Here is a 22,935-nt window from a genome sequence, read left to right on the forward strand (position 1 = left end):
AATTGCGATTACCAAATTGGTAATCACAAATTGCGAATGCAATTCCAAGGGTGCCAGGGGGCCTAAGGCCCTTCTGATGCACCCCCCAAAAGGTACGTAAGTGTGCACATGTGGCACACACACATGCCCTAAGGGCATGTGTGTGCGCTACATGTCACTTTGAAAAATTCACTTTTGTGCATTTTTTAAAGAATTAGCAAATTACCATCAACTTGGAGTTGATGGTAATTAGTGTTTCCTAAATGCACAGTTTGCATTTAGGAAAGGCGTGATGCATCGTCTTTAGGGAATCGCAATTCCCTAAATGCAATCACAATTTAGGTAATTGCAAAAAAATGTGATTACCTAATTTGCGAATGAAAATGTGTTCATGCATCAGAAAAGGGCTTTTTCTGGTCGCAAACGGTTTGTGACCAGAAAAAAGCTTGATGCATGTGCCCCTAACTGTTTTATTACAGCCTCCTACTTCCCCAGGCAAGCTATCAGATTTGTTTGATGTGACTGGTCATAGTCATATCACTGTCTTATCTGTTAGAAAAATACATCAATTTGGAAGGAGATAGATTTTGAAAAAAGGTCATAATAATGGAATCACAGAGTTTATCTACTGCTATCCCTTCCATGGTCACCCGTGATGAAATCTGCGCAAATAATTATAATTTTCTTCTTTCCAAAGATGTTTGAAGTGAGGGTTACATATCATGTATATATTTGAATTGACAGAATAGTATGGACTTTAAGCTTAATTGCCTCTTTATGTGTATAAAGCAATTTGGGTAAGCTACAGGATTTGACATTTGTAAAGTGCTGTTATAGTTAGGTATGATGAAAATAGCTTCATTTACATAAAAAAAACAGAAATGCACTGAAAGAAACAAAGATTAAAGTGGTGTTATAGTTAGGTGAAATTGTCAGTTGAAACATAACATTTTAACTAAAAACAAAACCACTGAAACTCACCAGTTATAGTTAAAACAACCTTAGAAATATACTAAGAAAAATAAAGGTTAAAGTGAAGTTTGAACATAACATTTTATACTAAACAACACACTAAAATTCACCAGTTAGAGCTAACTGAAGTAACTATTACTCACACCCTTGCCATGTACTGCTTATGACCTCACATATCACATCACTTATGGCATATTCTATGACATTATTGATAACATCATGATGACATCTGAAATGTCATCATTGATAACAACTCTGTGCATAATGGGTTAATTCAGTTAACTATAATTGGTGACTTTCAGTTTTTTTTGGTACTTTTAAACCAACATTTTCACCTGACTATAATGTAATTTTAACCTCTGTTTTTTTGAGTGAATGTATATATTTATATACATGCTTATAGCAGTAAATGAAAAAGACAACAGTTATAGTTAAATGTTGGAATGAGACATGAGCTAACATGAAAAATACAAAAAACACTGAAATATGCTAGTTATAATTTAGTGAATTAACTATAATTGTGTACCTGTCATGCACTGTTTATGACCTCACATATTACGTCACTCATGACATCTCAAATTACATCATTGATGACATCACTGATGACATCATCCAATGTTTGTGACCGTGATATAGGCTCTGTGCTCTGGGAGTAATTCAACTGGTTATACTTGTGCGCAACATTCTATAAGCAATCAACTGATAATGGACATACCCTTTGGCAGCGTCCATGGCACTTTCCATATCTGGGAACTCACCCACTTTTGATGTTTGTCACATCTTTTTACTGGTCTGCACCCACCCAACAAACACATTGTCTTTCCAGCCTTTAATGGCATTCAAAACCATTCAAACAAAGATTTGTTCTCTACTGACCTTAATAAGATCACCCTTCTGAAACACCTCACAAAAGCTACAATTTTGAGTCAGAGGTCAACATGTATGCATTAACCACTGATAAGGCACATTCAGCTAGGCACTATGGATAACCAACAATAGACTGGTAAATTACACTACACTTATTACTGAGGTAAGCCAAATGGTGTACAGCGTTGGAGCCATGCTTGCAAGCACACTGTAAGTTAAAACATCTGTAAGTGGGTTTCCTATATAACGTACATGTTTCACAGTATGCAGTAACACCAAATCTTCAGGGCAGGTCTGCAGCTAAACGTCCACACCTCATAAAAACGCTGAGAGTAGTCATGGCAAAGGAGTGATGCTCGACAAGTAGTACGCACAACGTCCAGTGCCCCTATGATGTAATGACGTAATTGCTTTGAAAGTGTATACCGTTCATGAGCACTACAAAAAAATAATGTTGCGTAATGAAATAAGATTAGGTGACATTGTTGATTACAGAATATAAAGGATACATAGCGTTTGTTGGTGATATAAAAATTACATTTGGTGTGATGGAAACGCCTAGATTTCCAAACTAGGATCATTTATTTAGTAAATATTTTTTATTTATCTGCATAAAAACACGAAGAGAGCCTACTAAAATGTTTGACTGTGGAAGTAACCTAGAGGAGAAGGGTGAAAACCTCAAGCAAAAAGTTGGCGGCACTTTATATTTTGTGGTTGTGCTAAAACATTGGAACTCAATGGTCTGAATACGAGGAGGACTGGATATTAAAAAGCTGTTTCTCACGGTACACAGAACAAATCATTTGAGAATAATTTATGAAATCATTTATTTTCTTTAGATAAAAACAAGGGCAGAAATTTACAATACAATTATAGCCAACATTTCACAGGTATGGCCTCAGCACTGAATGACAATTACTGCACTTCAAGACTTACCAAGCACGATTAATAATGAAAACTGGCATTCATAAAACAGGTTAAACATGCATAATGGTATTACTGCCAAATAAATAGGAAATATTTGTGTACACCAACAAACGAAGTTAACTAGGGTATTTTTAATATATTGTCTGTCTAGCCTGAAAACATACTTTTCCAGTTTTGGTTGTTGAAATGTTTTAGCACTATAGAGAGTTATGCAGCCTTATGCAATGAACTTCATTTTGATGCTATGCTTTGTTTTTTCTTTTTTGTACAGCACCTTCAATAGACATTGATACATTCTATCAGAAAGAATCATGCTCCAAAAACCCCCGGATGGCGGATGGGGCTGGGTCATTGTCACCGTCTCCTTCTTCGTTCAGTTCTTGGCATATGGATCCCCACTTGCAGTAGGCGTCTTATATGTCGAATGGCTTGATATTTTTAAAGCAGGGAAAGGAGAGACTGCTTGGGTTGGATCACTTGCTGCAGGAGTTGGACTACTAGCGAGTAAGTTCAAATACTATATTTATATAAGTTGAATATTGAGTTCAGTGAAATCTTTGACCATCTAAGGATATTGAAAGCTCTTTAAAGTAAAGGTAAGTACCTTTCTTATTGATTGGTAAAATAGGGAATTTACTCTTTACATTGCATTTGTTTGATTTTCTATTTAATTTCGTTGGTGCTACTTACCACAAAGGCAACTTTAGGGCTTAGCAATTATGTGCTTTTTTTCTTGCTCTTTTGAATCATAGTATTGTCCAGATTTGTAGGGTTTCTGGTGCTAATACTTTCTGCATTGATTTCTTGATTTGGTATTGCCTCTATCTACAATCAGGAGAAGCGACAGGTCTGATCCTTTAGAATGAAGGATCCTTGGTTCCTTTGTGACTGTATGTCCACTGGACTCCCATTGGAAAGGGTGTACTCTGGTTTAACACTGTCATATTCCTGAAACTGGGTTAACAACAGCCAATTAGTGTACATGCTAATTGTTTTCTTTCTTAAAACAACTAAATAGGAATCCTTAAAGCTCCATGGCTTTACAAAAAGGTTGCCAATTTTAATAACCAGCAGTGTACGTGTTTAAACTAAGGACAGATCAAACATTGTGTTTTAACCAGTGTAAAAAACAGAAAAGGTTTTAAAAAACAAACAAACTGTAATAACATTGATAGGCAGAATGGATTTTAAGTTTCCTTCTGTCAATATATAAAGTATGCACAGAAACTCACGTTTGCCGGACTTCCTCCAGTAGTCCTCCGAGCATTGAAAGACCAACTTTAAAGACAGCCTCGGAGGTTGTGATGTATTTAACGGAAAGGACACCAACATGTCACCTCACGTTGCTAGGGACGGGCCTTCCACTTGTTTCTCTGGATACTTCAAAGCTTGACTGGATGAAATACCTAACCAATATGCCAAATCAATCCAATATTGTCTGCTAATATTAATGGCAAGAATTTTGAAAATAAGGAGATGTTTTGCAAATCACTCATATTTGTTGAAGGATGAGTCTCCGATGAAAATTCAACAGATAGCTAAAAATATAAATACATGTGGTAAGAAGGAGTTTAAGCCTTAGCCTGAGGCTATACTAAAATGGTATTAAAGGGTTGTACGTGTCATATAAAATACAATGTGGTGTGTTTACCGAAACTTCCAGTGCTATTAAATCAGGCACCACAAAAGTGAGACAAAAGACTCCATTAAGTGGCCGAGGTCTCATCTGCAACTTCTACCCAACATCATACATAAAATGGTTACATATCCATTCGCCATACCAACTTCTCACAGTGTAGGTAGTTTCAAATTCTAGGTAGTCTCAAATTCTGTTACTACCCACTAGGCACAATACTACCCAAACGCCTAGGAATAGATTCTTGCACTTCAACAGCACAAGCTAATGCCTCCTGCTCAGATTTGTACTATCCCCAATGACTGCCAAGACCTAACCATTGGAAAATCCATAGAAGTATTAGAATGGAATGCCCTACAAACGTGATTTGACAATGTGGTGGTCCCTTGGATAAACTTGCAACTAAAGTCTACCAAATTGCACATGTGCTAACCGCAAAGCTTGCTGTTAAATAGGGTCTACCTGTTCATTGGGACGTTTTCTAGTGCCTAGCGTGGTTTATGCATGACTCAAAGCAGCAGCCACTTACATTAGTAATTATATGCAATGCCACACCCTACTTCCCTTTCCTTTCTGCCACCAGTCCAAAGGCAGGGCATGCAGCCTAAGGAAAAGAGACAATGTGGCTGAGCAGGAGCTACTGTTTCCCCACTGCCACAGGTGACTGCGAAGAAACATAAATCCCTGCAGCCCGATGTGTCATCCATTTTGGGTGGACAACCACTTACAAGATTAGGCAAAGTGAAACTGTAGTGGCTTTCTGCTAATTTGGAGAACCTTCAACTTCTTCATGACATGCAAAAATCACCATATGAATGAGTTCATGCTCAGCTGAGATATGCAGCTGCCTGGTGGCAGCCAGCCAAACAGTCCTTAAAGAAAGCTTGAACAATCATTGATAAAGCCATATTATTTTAGCCTGGATCTACATTTTTTTTAATTACAACACCAATTTACATGGAATTCAGATTCAGTTAAGGGAGACTTTTTAGATGTTTAGTTGACTAGAACATAATATTAAAATAAGACATGTGCAAACTGTGCCTGAATAGTTGTTCTAGTTGCTGAATATTTGTAATCAAAAATATATCCACCATCACTACTAGAATACTTTCTATAGCAGTGAAAAATGAAGTACTGCTCGGAGGGTCTTCAGCATTCCATTGTTTCAAATCTAATAACTGTCTCCTAATTTCTTTTCCCCTGCCTTGTTCATCTTCTGCTCTTTATGTATGTGCGCTTATCTGGTAGGACAGTTATTTGTGACACTGCTGAGTAAGAGAAATGGTACAGGGCAAGATGCAGGAGATTGACAGACACATAAAGAGAGCAGAATAACTAGACACATGAAAGAAAGCGAGGGCGAAGGGCATAGAGATAGAGAGGATGTAGAAAGATATGTGTGAGAAAGTCATCTCTCGTGCCCTGATCACCCCATTTTTTGACTGATACTCGTGGTACCTGGCTCTGATTGTGCCCTGGGCTTTGCTAACCAGACCCAGGGCCAGTGCTCTGTGTAAAAGGTATATGGTAATTAGGTGTAATTATAATTGGTATGACAACCTATATGTGAGCCCCTAGTATATGATAGGGCATGTAGGTTTAGAAGCCCAACAGAGTTAATGCTCTTAATTGTGCACTGCGGTGTTGCCTGCAGTCATTTTAAAGGCAGGCCTGCTTTTGCAGGCTAGTTTTACAATAAATGATATGCAAATTCGACTTTAGAATTAACGGTACTTCAAAAGTCTTAAACAACTTTATTTTTTACATATGTCACCCCAAGGTCTCCCCTGAGTGCCCCAGGATCAGGGTGCCTTCTAACTGTAATTAGGGACATTTTAAAATATGTTTTATATGCCCTGGTGGGGGAACAAATGGCAATTACTTTTTACCCATTGTAGCACATTGGCTCCATAGGTTGACATGGGAATACTTTAATAACGTATAACCACGATTTCTGGAGACGTGGAAGAAACCTGACCCTAAGATGGCGCCCACCGGCTTTCGCGGCAGTCGCGAGGTGGGGAGAGCTTTGTGGCCACAGATCTAGAGGTCGTTGCCCACTGTGAGGAGGTAGGCTGCTGCACCCCATGTGAATTGCTGCTGATGAGGGCATGCCGGTTCACTGTCTTTGCCTCGGGCCCGTCTGACCTTAACATGGCGGCCGGGGCGGCTTGAACGCCCATAACAGTCGCGAGTCCCTGAAGCCTTCTCCCCCACCCCGGCACCAATTAACATGCAACCATGCAGGTGAGCTGAATCTTAAATCTTTAAACCGGCCCATGAGGATTCAATCAAATGGTGTCGGGGGGGGCAGCACTTTCAGTGATTGGTTTGCTCCTGGGTATCGGTGGCATTCCGGGGACTTGCCCGAAGTGCCTGACCTTAACATGGTGGGCAGATGCTCTTTCACAACCCTAATCCCAGCGCTACTCATCCAAATGCAGGCGTGTCCCAGCCGGAGGCCCCCCTCGAGCAAATGTTTTAAAATGGTTACCGGCTGTCTCCACGGTCAGAATCCCTTACCTGACCCCAAGATAGCTGCCACAGTTTTCCCTACCACCGGACTCTGAACAGACCTTTATCACATCCCCCATCGGCCTACGTGGTAGCCCCAGCTCTGGCTTGTTTTTCACTCCCTCCCCCCCACCTCCTTCTTTTACCTCAATCCTCGTTGCCTATGTATCTATTCAAAACTGTTTTTCCCGTGCGTTGAGACCTGAGCAACATGGCCGATGCTCGGTGGAGTTGCTAGACAACTAATGAGGAGATTGGCCCTGGTTTCCCCCTTGACCATCACCTACCCAGCCGGACATTGGACACAGTTCTTACCCGTCTCCTTGCTATGGCTCCTTCCTCCCCTCCTCCCCTCCTCTCCTACTAATTCTCTCAACGTTGTTGTTTGTTTTCTTTTCCCTACTAAGCTATTGTAATTGGTGTAATTTGTAACGCAATGTCCCTCTGTTATAGCGCTCTGATACCTCCGGGTCTAGCCAGCGCTACATAATCCTTTTTGATGTACCTTGTCATGCAAAGATCCCCTGGTTAAGCGCTCTGATACCTCTGTTTCTAGACAGCGCTATATAGCCTTCTCAAATCAAATGGACTAAAAACTGGTTTTCCTGATCGTTAAGAATTGAGATACATGGCTGATGACCGGTGGAGCTCCTAGACAGCTAATGAGGAGATTGGCCCTTGGTTTCCCCCTTGACCGTCACCTACCCAGCCGGACATTGGGCACAGTTCCTCCTCGTCTCCCCGCTATTACTCCTTCCTCCCCTCCCTCCTACGAATTCTTGAAAGATTGTTCATGTGTACTGTACCTTACTATGCTCTTGTATCTGATGTAACTTCTAACACAACAATCCTAAATGTAAAGCGCTCTGATACCCTCTTGGGTCAAGTTCACGCTATATAAAACTTTATAAATAAATAAAATAAAATAAATAAATAAAACCATTGATAGGAGTGAGCTAAAAATGTACCTTAAAGTATTAAAATATTATTAGATTTTTTATAGCTGTCACAGAAAAGAAGTTATAGAACTTCCTTCTCTGATGAACCAAAATCCAGCCTTCCAGTATCCTCTCTTGATTGGCCGCCTTTGACAGGCTGAGCCAAACTGCTCTGATGAGGTATGAAGGGGCCTGCACAGAGACAAAGAACAGCTGGTGAGAGGAGATCTGCAGCTGCAGAGCAAAAGGCAGAATGGGGGTGGAGTAGCCAAATAGATCTTCAAATAGGGAATGACAGTTAGGACAAGACACAGGCCCACACCCTGAACCCCCAGCAAGACAGAAGCCCCAGTAATTGAATTAGCAGAGGGGCTGGAAGGGGAGTGTTAGGGAAACTTAGCCTCACCGGTGGTTTGGCTTAGCCAGATCTTAACCTCCATGAGAGAGTTTCTCTATTTTGGATTTTAAAAGAACAGTGCTTTCTGTGACAAAAATATGCAACACTTTGGAGGAAGCTGTCATGCGTCTGGGTGGCACACTTACCCTATTGGTCAGGGGTGCCCCCCACCTCTCCGCCTGCCACCCAAGAACACTAGATCAATGTGGGAGGGCTGCCAAGCAACTCAGATCCCAGAAATACAAGAAGAAAGATTGCCTTTCTGAAATCCAGGCCTGCACCTAGATGATTATATTCTGAGTGACTGCACCTGCTGCACACTTTGGGACTACAACCCTAAGGACTTTTTCTTGCTTTGAAAAGTGAAGGAGTGACTCCCTGAAAGAAACTGGTTAAAAGAGCTTCACCTGCATCATTTACAGCAAGACCACCTTCAGCTGGTCTTTAAAGAATTTGGCCAGGTGCATTGTGGGAGACGTAGTCCCAACATCCCAACGAGCAACTCAGTGATTTTGGAACGTTGGATTGGTGTTGTGGACACTTTGGAACCCCACAAGGACCTTCTGGAATAAGCCTCAGAGGTTTGGAGAAGTTTTGTCAAAAAGCTCCACAAGGTGACCCACTCGTAAAGAGAGTGAAGCCGGCGACGTCGAAGTGCACCTCGGCCTAAGATTCAGGTTTCCCTCGCTGAAGCTCTGTAGCTTTTGTTGTCGATGAGACTTTCAGGAGTTGACTGATGCGTTGCACTGAGCCAAGCTTCTGTCGCAAAACTCAAAGCCAGCAGAATGGGGAGCCCTCACTCCACGTTGAGGGAAAAAGCTAAAAGAAAAATGACTACGTCAGAAGGGCCCTACCGCTATGTGTATCTGAGCCGCTCTCCATCCCGTTCACCCTAAAACTTTGTCCTGGTCAAGCGTGACCAAATGTCCCGAAGTGGTGCTTTTGTTTTTTAGGCACTAGAGAGTGTTTATTCTTTCAAAATTCATATCTCCAGTACCCTACATTGGATTTTTGTCATTTTGGTGTCATTTTAATCATAAAATATTTCCTTTTTGATAATTTGGTGTTGGTTTCTTATTGTATGTTGTGTCCTACATATTTGATGTATTGGTGTTTTTTTAATGCTTTACACACCTGTCTCCTAAGTTAAGTCTGCCTGCTCACAGCGAGCTACCCAGGGTTGACCTAGGGAATAATGAGACCTTGCCTGGGCCATATATTGTGATTGCGGCCTCATTACTAGTGGTAGATACCTACTTTAACGACTAATAAACCACATTCCAATAGGTAGAGAGAGAAAGGTGAGTTAGTTACAAGAAAAGATAAAACAGATAGAAAGGGAATAATATAGTAATGTGAGGTGGAGAAAAGGGTATGGTTTCAGAGTGCGAGATAGAGAGAAAGAAATGCAGAGCAAGACAGAGAAGTACAGTATTATAAAGAGTGAGGTACAGAGTGAGGTAATGTAGAGAAAGAAGTGAATTAGATAGAGGTAAATGTAGCAAGAGGTAGAATTAGACAAGGGGACTTGAAGAAAAACAAATAGATGAAAGGGAAAGAGAGCGAGAGAGACCAAAATGAGAAGTTGTATAGAAAAACAGGTCAGTTTAAAAGAGAAGTGGGGTAGACAGTAAGGTAGAGCGTGAGGTGAAGAGGAGGAATAGAAATGTGTAGAGCAAAAAGAGTAAGTTAAAAGACATGTGAAATAGAGAAATAGAAGTGAGGCATATATAGAGACAGAGTTATGCGAGGAAGAGATGGTGAGGTAGAGAAATCTATAAAGATGCTGAGAGAAATAGATGAGGTGGAAGGATTGAGTTGAAATGGAGGACGTTGAGAGATAAATATATATTTGTGCATGAGAGTCAGAGTGGGTTAAAGAGAGGAGTTGATGATAGAGAAAAAGATTAGAGATTAAGAAATAGAAATAGAGGTAGCCAGAAAGGAGTAAGATATTTAGAGAGGTGAGGGAAATGAAACAGAGGTAGAAGGAGAGAAAGGGGAGCTGGAGATAGTGAATTAATGATGAAGTCAATTGAGAGGTCAGGTAGTGAGAGAGAGTGTGTGATGGGGCAGAGAGAGGTATGGTAATGAGGAAGATGTAATGTTGAGAGAAAAATGAGATATAGAAGTGAGGAGGAGTGCTGTAGCAGCGATAGGGATGATGGGGAGATAACATAGTTGAGACATGGAGAAAGGTGTGATAAGACTAGAGATGAGGTTGTGTGAGAAGTGAAGCAGATGGAGAAGAGATACAGGGGATCTGATTCACAAAAGGCCTCCGTACCCATGTCGGAAGACTAGCAGGGATAGGGGAGATTCCGCACCCAGGGCAGAATCTCCGCAATGAGACCCCCCCCCCCCCCCCCCCCCCACAACTGCGGGGCATCCGCCACAAGTGGGAAGGCCCCATGTGAATGAGGCCCAGGAAGTTCAGATGTAAAAATAGCAATGAGGTACAGAGAGAAGGATGAAGTAGAGACAGTTGTGGTAGACAGTCGGGATCGAATTTGATATTGACGTTAGCACAGAAAGAGATCTAGAGAGGGGCAGCATCATGAGAGAGTGAGTTAAAGAAAGGTGAATTAGAGAGATCTGAGATAGAGAGGGTGAAAGCACATAGGGAAGCAGAGCTAGAGAAAGAGTTTAAGAAAGAGGATTAAAGTAGAAGAGATGATGTGAGGTGAGGTGAAGTAAGGAGAGAAAAATGACACAGAAAGACAATTTTTCAATGTAATTGCCACCAACTGCCTGCGAATGCAAGGGTTAAGGCTGGGCAGCCCAGTTATGCACTCTAGGGGGCAGGTTTATATTTAGTGCAACACAGCGCAGCGAACCAAAATTGCTGCACTGCATTGGGCAAGGAAGAGAAAGCAGCACACAGCTATATTGAGTAAGAAAGGGCCTGCCTCTGCTCACTACCTCTGCAGAGCTGTACAGACAGGCTGCCTAGCCCCATGCATCACTTTTGCACCATGGCGCGGAGGTGTGAGCGTGCTGACTAGCATGGACTTTGTACTAGAGGCATACCATTCCAGTACAAATCCTATGCCTGGTCAAATTGTTAAACATTTTCCACATCGTAGGTGTGCTCGACAGAGCAGCACATATGTACTGATCGGAATGCATTGAGAAATCAAAACATTTGTGCATGTTAGCTCCTGCTTCAAGGTGTTATTTATTAATGGAAGCCTGGTCTGGCTATTGTATTAGACTTTGCATCAAAAACTGTGAGTGCTTGTGCTAAACTGATCAAGTTAAACCCAGCAGTATGGCACAAAGGAGCGCAAATCGCTATTTGTATTGAGAAAAGGGCAATAGTTTGTGCTGCATGGCTTCACTTTGTGTGACTCTTCCCTGGCGTAAACCCCTGGTAAAGCTTGCCCTAAATTTCTGTTAAGCATGCTCGGCTGTCACAATCGAAAAATAAGCTATTTTGAATGAGCTAAATTATTATGACAGGAATTTCAACTGTCCTACTCACTTTACCAGGCTCCCTTTTTTAAGTGGGCGCCCTCAGCAAATACCTTTAAATGTCTCTGGATACATATTTTTCAGTTTTTTGTTGCAGCCCAAGGGTATTGGAGTGCTTAACATTAGCACCAGTTACATTACACACGGTCAGAGTCATACTTTTCATAACAGGGAGACTAAATGGCCGATTACGATAGCGGGGGTGATTGGGACCGCCCGCCTATATGGCGGCGGTCCCACACTTGCAATCACGATGCGACCGCCATGCATGCTTACCATTGCAGCGGGCTGCAGCACCCGCCGCAATCGGAAAAATGCATGTTTTGCATTTGCCTGCACTGCGTGGCAGGCATCATGTGGTGCCTGCCACACAGGGCAGGGAAATGCAGGGGGTACCATGCGTACCCGCCAGTGCAACAACGCCTCCCCCCAACAGAAGCGGGGTCCACAACGGGGCCCCTAACCCAATCCCCGCCAGTCTTTCTATGGTGCTTCCACTGCCATGGAAAGGCTGGCTACAGCAAACATCGTAATTTGGCGAACGGTGCCTGCTAGGCACCGCCCCCATTTTAGTGATGAAGACCGCTCCGCCAGGCAATCTTTACGATTGCCTGTGGCCGGCGGTCTTTGCGCCCGCCGCGGTCCGATTCCCCCACCATCCTAATTTGGCGGGCGGAGAATCGACATCAGATGGCGGAGGACTCACCACCGCACGGCTGGCGGCGGTGGGCCTTCCTCCATCATGATCGGCCCCTAATTGATTTGCACAGAATCACAGGATATCGAGCCGACACTGGGATTTGAACCTTCGTTCTCTAGCAGTTCTGTTTACAAGACAACATCCTTTCCCTATAACGTGTTGTGTAGTAACTTAACAACCCCATTACAGTGCTACCAGGTACTGCCATCACAAAACCAAAGGTTCATTAGCTCAAGTCAAACACCTCCATATAGGACGGCATTGTTTTGTCTTTTTCATAATATGTTATGATTAGTACTTATTTTTAATTCATTGATACCCGAGATCTTTAAGCCATACGCACCTACCTTTACGTCATTGCCAAATAACTTAGGGGGTGATTACGATGGTGGGTGGACACCCTATCGGGAATCGGGAGCACCTGACAGGCTGTCGGCGGTCCCATAGTAGGCATACCGATGCAAACGCCACCAAAAAATGTCACCATGGAGAGGCACAAGTTTGAGAAAAGATGACAAAGTCAGTTGCAAGTTTTGTTGGTGCTCTGGGGATTTTGGCTGCCTCATGCAAATATAAAACGTTTGAGGAGGAGATGATTAGAGACAGTTGGAGGAAGAGACTAATAGTAAAAACCAAACAGAAAACTCTTTTGACTACACCTAATCTAACTTTAGAAGGAGCCATTGAAATTGCTGCTAGTAGTAAAATGACAACTTCTTTTATGGAATAAATGTCTGCTGTTGATTACACACCGCATGCTCAAGCAAAATAAATTGCAGGAAAAAAACTTGTTTAAACAAAAAAAAGTAGAATGTTACAAATATGGAAGTTCCTCGCATTTGGGTAATGCTGAATCTCATCCTGCTGTAGGTAGTATTTGTACAAAATGTAAGAAAAGGGGGCATTTTGCCGGAGCATGCATGTCTACCACAAAGTTGTCAATCAAGACTTTTTCGATGTCGTTGATGATGAAACAAAAACAAGTAAAGTAAATGTTGCTTTAAAATTAAACATATATTGTCCCACTTACACATTTCTTCTATCACTGCGGATAAGGGTGAAATTGTAATGGAAATTTCTCCTCCCATGATTAAGCGCCTTTTTTGCATAGTGCAAAATGGTGACATTGAAATCACAATGATGGCTTTATTCTGGATCGCGAATCACCCTGATCAGTGAAATCATTTGGGAGAAGTCTTTTAATAGGTACCCAGGGACGGGAGACAGCCTTCACAACTAAACTATTACAACTCATGCCATTACATCGCATGATGTTGCAACGTAAAAAGTGTACAGCAGTGGGTAGAAGGTGTTGGATTTAACTCCAACTCCTTCCTTACTGTTGCACACACTGGAGTTGATATAGAAAATTAATCTATTCCAACTTCCAGCACCCCCCGACAGAAAGTCAGAGTAAATGTTTGCGTTGCAACGGCATGCAGTGTACTGGCATGTGTTGTAACGTCGCCTATTCCCCAGGGACACCATCCCCTAGGACCTGGCCACAAGCAGACTGAATTACAGCCACACACTATGTAGGAATACCAGTCCACCTCCTTCAAAAACTCCAGACCATCCAAAATACTGCTGCCAGACTCATCCTTGACCTCCCTTGATGCACTCACACCAAACCCCCCCCCCCCCCCCCCCTCTTCAGGCAGCTTCGCTGGCTCCCGGTCATAAAAACGATGCCACTTCAAAATCCTAATACATGCTTTCAAGGCACTCCACAACAAACCCTCCTCTTCCACCAACCCTTCAGGCACCTTCGATCTGCCTCCCTCTCACACGCCCACATACCCCATGTTGGAAGGTGGATTATTAGTAGGGCTTTCGGTTTAATGGTATTTATTTTGTTAACAGTTCCGTCTGTATTTATCCATTATTTATTTTTGGACCATTTTATCTGTATTTATCCATATTTATTTTGTGTTTTGCTTATAAATGAAGTTGTTAAACTGTACATTTCTATAGTTATTTAATTGATAGACACGCACTCATACTTTGATGTCTCTCGTGTTTTAGCTATTTAAGTTGCCAAACTATTCCATAACAATACATCCACTGGTAAAAACTAGCATTATACCACAAATATATATTGACACATGCCGTCTTTCAAAGAAATTTCATACTGTTTTTTTAATTTTCCATGCTATCCATCTGCTCAGCTGTTGGGCTATAATTCATGAAAGACAGCACGGAGAGTGACTTAAAAGCAAGACAATTTTCTGTATTTATCCACTTTTAAAAATGAATTCAGACAGAAAACACATTGTTTTCTGTCTGTAGTTATCTGTAAAAATCAGTAAAAATGGAAAACAGGAAGCCTTAAATATTAGTAGTGGTAAATACATATCTACCACTGGCAATTAAGCTACCCGTACAGTCTAGGGCTCAGAATAGGTCTCCAAAAATTATTCTCATGCTTAACCCTTGGTAGCTTGGCTGCGTGTAGGCAGGCTTAACCTCAGAGACAGGTATGTAAAGCATTTAAAAACACCAATCCAGTAAATAATTAAGACACAACACACAATAAACACCCAACACCAGTTTATAAAAATAGGAAAGTTTTTTATCTTTAAAATTGCACCAAAACAAAAAAATTAAATGTAGGAAACTGTAGATATGAATTTTTAAAGATTTATAGTATATAACACATAGAAATCTATGGGACATCTGGTCGCGCTAGTCCTGGACAAAGTCAAAGTTTCAGGCTGACAACAATCGGGCCCTGCACGGCTACCCCTCGCAGTCAGTCTTGGTCAAAGTTTTTACCATTTCATGCGAGGAGAGGGTCGGTTATCCTGGAAATGAGGGACGGGCAGGGAATGTTCCGGTATTAACAGCATGTTCCTTGGATACTATACCTGTTTATATGAAAGCAGGGTATCCCCCACGGCAACCGAGATAGATGCTTTCATGGGAGATATTGACTTGCCAGAAATACCAGAGGAAGTGGCGGAGGCACTAGGGAGATAAATAGAGCTGGTGGAGGTTGGAAGTGCCATCAAGGCTATGGCTAGAAACAAATCGCCTGGGACAGACATGCTCCCAGTTGAGTTTTACTCCATGTATGTCAAACTCTTGGGGCCTCGCTTAGTGGAGATGTAGAACCAAGCAAAGCAAATTGGGAAACTACCAGAGTCCACTAGAGAGGTAATAATTATTTACTGCTGTTGAAACCAGGGACACTGGTATCTGATAAAACAGCATACAGACCACTCTATATACTCAATTGGGATATTAAAATCCTGAGCAAGATACTAGACACTTGTCTCCTGTCGCATATGGCAGGCCTCATACATCAAGATCAAGCAGGGTTTATACCATCCCGTAATACTGCGATGAATGTCCGGAGACTATTGCGCATACTTGAAGCTCACTCCTACTGCAAGGAGGAAGTTGTCTTCTTTGCAGTAGATATAGAGAAAGCCTTCAGTAGCCTCGAATGGTCATACCTGTTCTGGGTGATGCAAAGGTTTGAGTCGGGGCCTAAATATGTGGCATGGACGGCCTTACTCTACACGGAGTCTACGGCCAGAGTTAAGATGGGTAAGCTCATATCGGACTGCTACTAGGTGGAACAAGGAACACGGCAGGGGTGCCCGCTGTTGCCCCTGCTGTTTGCCTTGGCCATGGAACCCCTGGCGGCTAGAGATAGGAAAGGACACTTATACCGTGGACTGGAAGCGTCAGGCCAAACTCACCATATAGCACTGTACGCTGTTGATTTATTATTATTCCTTAGCAACACAGTGGAGGACCTTCAAGGAGCCAGGGAACTGCTAGCGGCACTGGACAGAGTGGCATGCCTTAAGGTGAATTGGAAGAAGTCATGCCTCTTCCCGGCCAAGGAGGGTAGAAAACGGCTACTGGCTGTGGAGGGAATTCTATAGAAAAAAACTGTGCCTTCCATAGCTAGGGGTCCAGATTTTTCATGACCTGGCCGGACCTGTTAGAGGGAAATGTGGGGAAAGCTTTAAGAGGAGTGAAAGCATGTTTTGATTTCTGGGGGACTCTTCCCCTATCAGTGGCAGGCAGGGTAGCCCTACTGAAGATGGTGACCTTGCCGAGACTATTATATTTTTTCAGGGTGCTCACGGTTTGGATCCCGGCGGGGATGTTTCAGCATCTCCAAACACTGATGAAGGCATTTTTACCTACCAGAGTCCACTAGAGAGGTAATAATTATTTACTGCTGTTGAAACCAGGGACACTGGTATCTGATAAAACAGCATACAGACCACTCTATATACTCAATTGGGATATTAAAATCCTGAGCAAGATACTAGACACTTGTCTCCTGTCGCATATGGCAGGCCTCATACATCAAGATCAAGCAGGGTTTATACCATCCCGTAATACTGCGATGAATGTCCGGAGACTATTGCGCATACTTGAAGCTCACTCCTACTGCAAGGAGGAAGCTGTCATCTTTGCAGTAGATATAGAGAAAGCCTTCAGTTGCCTCAAATGGTCATACCTGTTCTGGGTGATGCGAAGGTTTGAGTCGGGGCCTAAATATGTGGCATGGACGGCCTTACTCTACACGGAGTCTACGGCCAGAGTTAAGATGGGTAAGCTCATATCGGACTGCTACTAGGTGGAACAAGGAACACGGCAGGGGTGCCCGCTGTTGCCCCTGCTGTTTGCCTTGGCCATGGAACCCCTGGCGGCTAGAGATAGGAAAGGACACTTATACCGTGGACTGGAAGCGTCAGGCCAAACTCACCATATAGCACTGTTCGCTGATGATTTATTATTATTCCTTAGCAACACAGGGGAGGACCTTCAAGGAGCCAGGGAACTGCTAGCGGCACTGGACAGAGTGGCATGCCTTAAGGTGAATTGGAAGAAGTCATGCCTCTTCCCGGCCAAGGAGGGTAGAGAACGGCTACTGGCTGTGGAGGGAATTCTATAGAAAAAAACTGTGCCTTCCATAGCTAGGGGTCCAGATTTTTCATGACCTGGCCGGACCTGTTAGAGGGAAATGTGGGGAAAGCTTTAAGAGGAGTGAAAGCATGTTTTGATTTCTGGGGGACTCTTCCCCTATCAGTGGCAGGCAGGGTAGCCCTACTGAAGATGGTGACCTTGCCGAGACTATTATATTTTTTCAGGGTGCTCCCGGTTTGGATCCCGGCGGGGATGTTTCAGCATCTCCAAACACTGATGAAGGCATTTTTATGGGGAACGGGGAGACGCAGAATAACACTCACAACACTAATGAGATCAAAAGCAGCAGGACGACTGGCGGTGCCAGACTTAAAATATTATTATATAGCTGCCCAGCTGCAATGGCTCAATGGATAGTGAGCAGAGTGTGAGGGATGGCGCAACAAGTTGATGCTACACCAAGTCTGAATCTCCTTACAAGGGTGGTGTTGCACCTCCCCATCCATGAGAGAGATATCACCACTGAATTAAAAGCAATTCACAAATACTCCAACAGAAGCCTGCAGAGATCCCAAACCGTATGCCCCAGATGTTCCGCTGTCTATGTGTGCGGCACTCCCACATGGGGGGGACTGGCGAGGTCTAGAGAACTGGATAAAAGCAGGAGTGACCACTGTTGGGATGTTGTACGAAGAAGGAGCCTTGCTACCCTTTAATGAATTCAGAGAAAGGTATGATATACCCAGGGGAGACCTCCTACTACACACTGCCTTCACAGCGGCAATACGCAAACAATGGGGAGGGGGACTTTCAAAACCACCTACATCAGAGGGGTTTCAACATGTGGTATCCGCCTCGGGGACATATAAGGCAGTCACCTGCTTATACAGGCGGTCAGCCTTACGACACTCCCAGCCCTAGTGAGCTACAACAGAGATGGGAGGAGGACCTAGGGGAACCAATCGCCGAAAAAACATGGGAGGACCTGGTAGAACGAGAAAGCAAGGGCACAAGAAACACCAGATTTCAACTTGTTCACTTCTTTGTCCTTCTTAGAGCAATCCTCATGCCAGGTTATATAGATATTTCAATATAAGAACGTAATTTTGCCCTCGCTGTAATGAGGAGGGTGCAGAATTTCTTCATATGTTCTGGAGTTGCCCAAATAAGGGTGGCTTCTGAGGCACGGTGACTACAGTACTGGCCAAAGTGACGTAAAGGGAAGGAGCCACAACACTGTCTGTCTTTTGCATTGGTTCCCCCACACTGCTAAAAATAAGGTGATAAGTAAGTTTAAGGACCTGGGTCTTATATGGGCAATATGTGATATCACGAGCCACTCGAAGGCCCCAGTGTAGACAGGTGGGAGAGGGAGTTTATAAAGTGAGCGGACTGCGAGGGAGCAGTAAGGTTACGGTAGCTAAGAAAACTGCAGTGAGAAAGCACTATAATCAGTTAGAGCACGGGCAGCACTGGTGGCATTGCCAAGGAATCCAGAGGCTGGGGCAGAGGGAAAGCCGCAGGGAGAAGCACAGGAACAGGAGGCAGGAAATAATCGTCAATAAACCATTAAGGATAGTGGTGAGGAGATATGGGTGGAGATGGTGGAGACCCCCCATACACAAAGACATAAGGGCTAGAGTAAAGCATTCTGTCATGTGAGTTCAATTGCACGTAACACTCCTCGGATGAGAACCAACAATTGCTATATATGACTCGCCTGGCAGGGGTGGGATGGTAGTGGGGTTACATTTTTGGCCTCTTGCAGGAGGCAGGCAAAATAATGCAGTAAACTAGAGCCTGTGTCTCAGTGACGACCATTAACTCTAACTAATAGGTGGATTGTTCGGCAGCGGGAAGCAATGACAGAGGCAATGTACTATGCAATCTGTGGAACCAGTACAAAAGACCTGTCAAAAGAAGGGGTTATGGGATGCGAGCGAACCTCAACCATACTTGAGTATATCTGTATTTGCATTGCTGATTGTAAGACGACAAGAGTAATTGTTTAATAAAATCTGTTTAAAAAAGAAAATGTTTTCACCTTCTGAACTTTTCTTCACGGAGTCCCCTGAAGCTCTCAGCCAGTCTGGATTCGGTGAGGGTTCGCTGGCGTGTCTTGCAACAAGCTTCCGGTTAAACCTATAAAAGTCAGACCTCCTGAGCTTTCCAGTGGGACAAACCAGAGATCTAGGCCGGTTCTCGGTTGAAGATGAGCGGCTTGACTCTCACGGTTCGATCCAGTCACCTTTTCCACGTTCGAACTTAGCAACTTTTACAGAGCTTTTTCTCCCGGGGTCCCTCGATGCTCTTCAACAGGTTGGATTCGGTCAGGGTTTGCCTCCTTGGGTAGCCAGGTCGAGTCGGTCCACTTATGGAGCTTTTCTTCAAAGTTGCTCCAAATTTCTCCAAAGTTCTGTAACTTTTTCCTAAAGTTCCTTTGAGGTCCCAAAGTGTCCAAAACGTACTCCAAGGGTTTGGAAGCTCCAAGATGGCCCTTGAAAGTTTGGGACATCAATTCCCACAATCCACTTGGACAAAATCGTTATAAATCCACTGGAGTCATTCCAGTCTGGTAATTCTTGGTGGTGATAGTCTAGGTGAGATATGTTAACCTGTAGCCTGCAGGGAGTTCACCCTTTAGTCCTTTTGGAGGAAGTCAGGTCCACAGGGCTGTAGTTCCAGATTATGCAGCAGGCGCAGTCAGTCATATTGCAGAGCCTGGTTGATGCAAATCAAACTTTTCAGCATGGTCCCTTCTTCTTCCTCTTGTTTTAAGCAGGAGATCTGAGAGACACTGCCCCTCTCAGATACTTATTCAGTGTTCTCTGGGGTCACACAGGAGGGCACTCCTGTCAAATGAGGTGCAGGGCAACACCCCAGAGCACGACAATTTCCACCAAGGTTTGGCACAATCCTCTCCCAGAAAGCACTATTTTTTCAAAATTCTATTTGGCTGAAGTCTCACCAGAGAGTGGTATCTAAACCAACATCCAAGATGGCTCCTCTCCCTATTCTCCCTCACACTGGCATCTGCACATTCCTTTGTCAAGCCTGCCATCTGGCTGGGGTCAAAGAGTAGGGGTGTAAATGAAACTGACTTCTTCTGCCTGTCCCCTCCTTCTTTTGAAGATCATAGTTTACAACCCCTCCCCCTGATATTCCCATGCAGCACCTCATCAAAGCAGCCTGGCTAATCCACTTAACTCTGACCAATCAGGGCAGATATTGGAAGGCTGAATTTTGGCTTACAGACAATAAGTCTTATAACTTCTTGTCTGTACATTTTAGGATAAATTCAACAATAGCACATTGTTTGATTCATCAGTACCATTCTAGTAAGTCCTTGAATTATATTTTTTCTGTGTTTCCTGGTGGGAGTTATTAAATAATAACTTCTTGCCATGTTAACCTATGTGGCTGGGGATCTGCTAAGGGTAAAATTAACGTGGTCAATTTTTCCCGGGCTTATAAAACATCTTTTATAAGGAGTCTGCCTTTATCTACAGGACCCCACCCCTGGAACACTTAGGGGAGATTTTAGGGTCCTGAATATGTCAAACTATTGCACATCCTCTCTCCACAATGCTCCTAACACAAAAGTCGATTTTAGGAAGTACTTTACTACAATATGGGAAGTGAAATGTGCAATTTCACTAAACCCAAGGCATATAAAACCTATTGTATAATGGTCTTCCTTATATGATGAACTTGACCCCCACCACTGGGACACCTAGGAGAGACCCTGGGGGTACCTAATATGCCACAATATTGTGGTTTAAAAATCTGTAAGTGTCCCAAACACCAAAGTCGAGTTAGGGTGCAATTTACAGGTTAAAAGCAGTCCTGCAGCTGCTTTTAAACTGACCTCAGGCTTCCGCAGTGCACACATGCAGAAAGGGCTGCTGGCGTCTAAACTGCCATGCCCTATTATATATTAGGGTGGTTTTAATCCTCCTGCCCTATTATGTACTAAGGCCTTCTAGGGGAGGTAATGCCAATCATTGGGGGTGCCCTAACCCTTAGTGTACCCTTGTGTATATAGATGTTTTCACTGTATTTTAATTGTGTTTTCAGCATAGGCCATGAGTCTGGTGAAGCAGAGCCCAGGGACAGTCAAAGTAAGTTACAACCAGTTCCAGTCAGAAGAAAATGTGGGTGCCCAGGGCACAAGGATAACCCTGTTAAACACCACAAACGCAGAAGCATAGGCGGAGGCCGATCCTTCTCCCACCTTGATGTGATGTCCTGGAATGACCTCCCACACCACATCAGGACCGCCATGTCGCTGCTGGAATTCTGAAAAAATCTGAAGACCTGGTTCTTTGACTAGTGCTCTAGTTCCTCTATCAATCTATGCCAGACTCAGACACCACCCTCCAGCACCTGGATACCCTCAGGGGTGATAAACTGTGCTCTACAAATCCTCTAACTTAACATCATACATAAGAAAATCCTTTATTCATCCTGTAGGTTATGGGGGCAAGCCAGTTTGTGCCAGTCGAGAATTTGATGCCACTTTCAAGTTTAAGGATAGTTTGACCAAAGAGGTTGTTTATTTAGCTATAGATGACTCTTGTTTACTAGATTGGAAATAATCTGTAATAAGTGATTTTGTGAAAAGTTTTATCATACCACGTGTCCTTTGGACAACTGTTTGTGGATGAACGTATTCCAAGGTGAAGTGGGGCTTTTCAAAGGTTTTGTTCAAAAACATTTATCTCAAGAATAATGCCCAACCTGCAGTCCATAGGCCTTGTAGAGTACATTTAGCATTGAGAGAAGAACTTAAAAGGAACTAGACAATCTTTGTGAGCAAGAGGTGAATGGTTGGCACACGTTGTGATAGCTCGTAAGGCCAATGGTTCATTGCTAAGGTGTGCTGACACACGCAATTTAAACTAAAAAAATGTGTATTGACAGACATCCCCTTCCAAATATAACTAAAATGTTGACCACATTAAACAGAGGAAAAGTTTTTACTTTGTTGGACATGACATCAGCTTACCACCAAATTAATTTGAATCTAGACATCCGACGTATTTCCTCACTTCAGAGTGGGGATTATCACTTCAAACAGATTCCTTATAAGCCAGCTTCAGAATCATCACTTTTCTTCAAGGATGGTAGAAACTGTATTCAAAGGCATTTATGGAGTTACTGCCTTTCAAGATGATGTCCTGCTTTATGGGGCTAATCAATGAGCGCATGATGAAAGAATACATTGTTGTCAATTTTGAAAGATAAGGGAATAACTCTAAATAGCACAAATTTGGTGTGCTGAAAATAGAGTATGTGGGGTACAGCTTGTCTGCTAGTGGTGTGGAACAGAAAAGGATTATAGTCAAGTTCACTTAAGACCATTTATGGGGATGTTAGAATTTTATACTAGGTCTATTCTGAGGTATGCCGGAAAAAACGTTTAACATTTGCAAACTTCTAAAAAAGAATTAAAAATTCCTATGGTGTGATGTGTGTCAGGCATTTGATATGGTGAAAAAGAAATTGCCCAAGTCTTCCCTTTGAAGCCTTTTGATACTCATGATGAAAGCATCATCATGACGGACACCAACCTGAGACGACTGAGGGCTGTGCTGCTTCAGAAGTGGAACGAAAAGAAAGAAGTAGTTGC

General features: G+C 43.1%; 1 protein-coding gene across 4 annotated transcripts in view; it reads left to right on the top strand.

Moving 5' to 3' along the window:
• Positions 1 to 22,935, top strand: part of SLC16A9 (solute carrier family 16 member 9) — a 292,179-nt gene that overhangs the window by 104,501 nt on the left and 164,743 nt on the right. For all 4 annotated transcript variants that reach the window (XM_085608840.1, XM_085608838.1, XM_085608836.1 and 1 more), the window contains one exon: positions 3,020 to 3,252. In XM_085608840.1, coding sequence (XP_085464966.1) covers positions 3,060 to 3,252 — 193 coding nt within the window. In that variant the 5' untranslated portion in view covers positions 3,020 to 3,059. The remainder of the gene's footprint in view (positions 1 to 3,019; positions 3,253 to 22,935) is intronic.

The sequence above is a fragment of the Triturus cristatus genome, chromosome 1_2 (assembly GCF_964204655.1).
Source record: "Triturus cristatus chromosome 1_2, aTriCri1.1, whole genome shotgun sequence".
In the NCBI taxonomy this organism is placed as follows: Eukaryota; Metazoa; Chordata; class Amphibia; order Caudata; family Salamandridae; genus Triturus; species Triturus cristatus.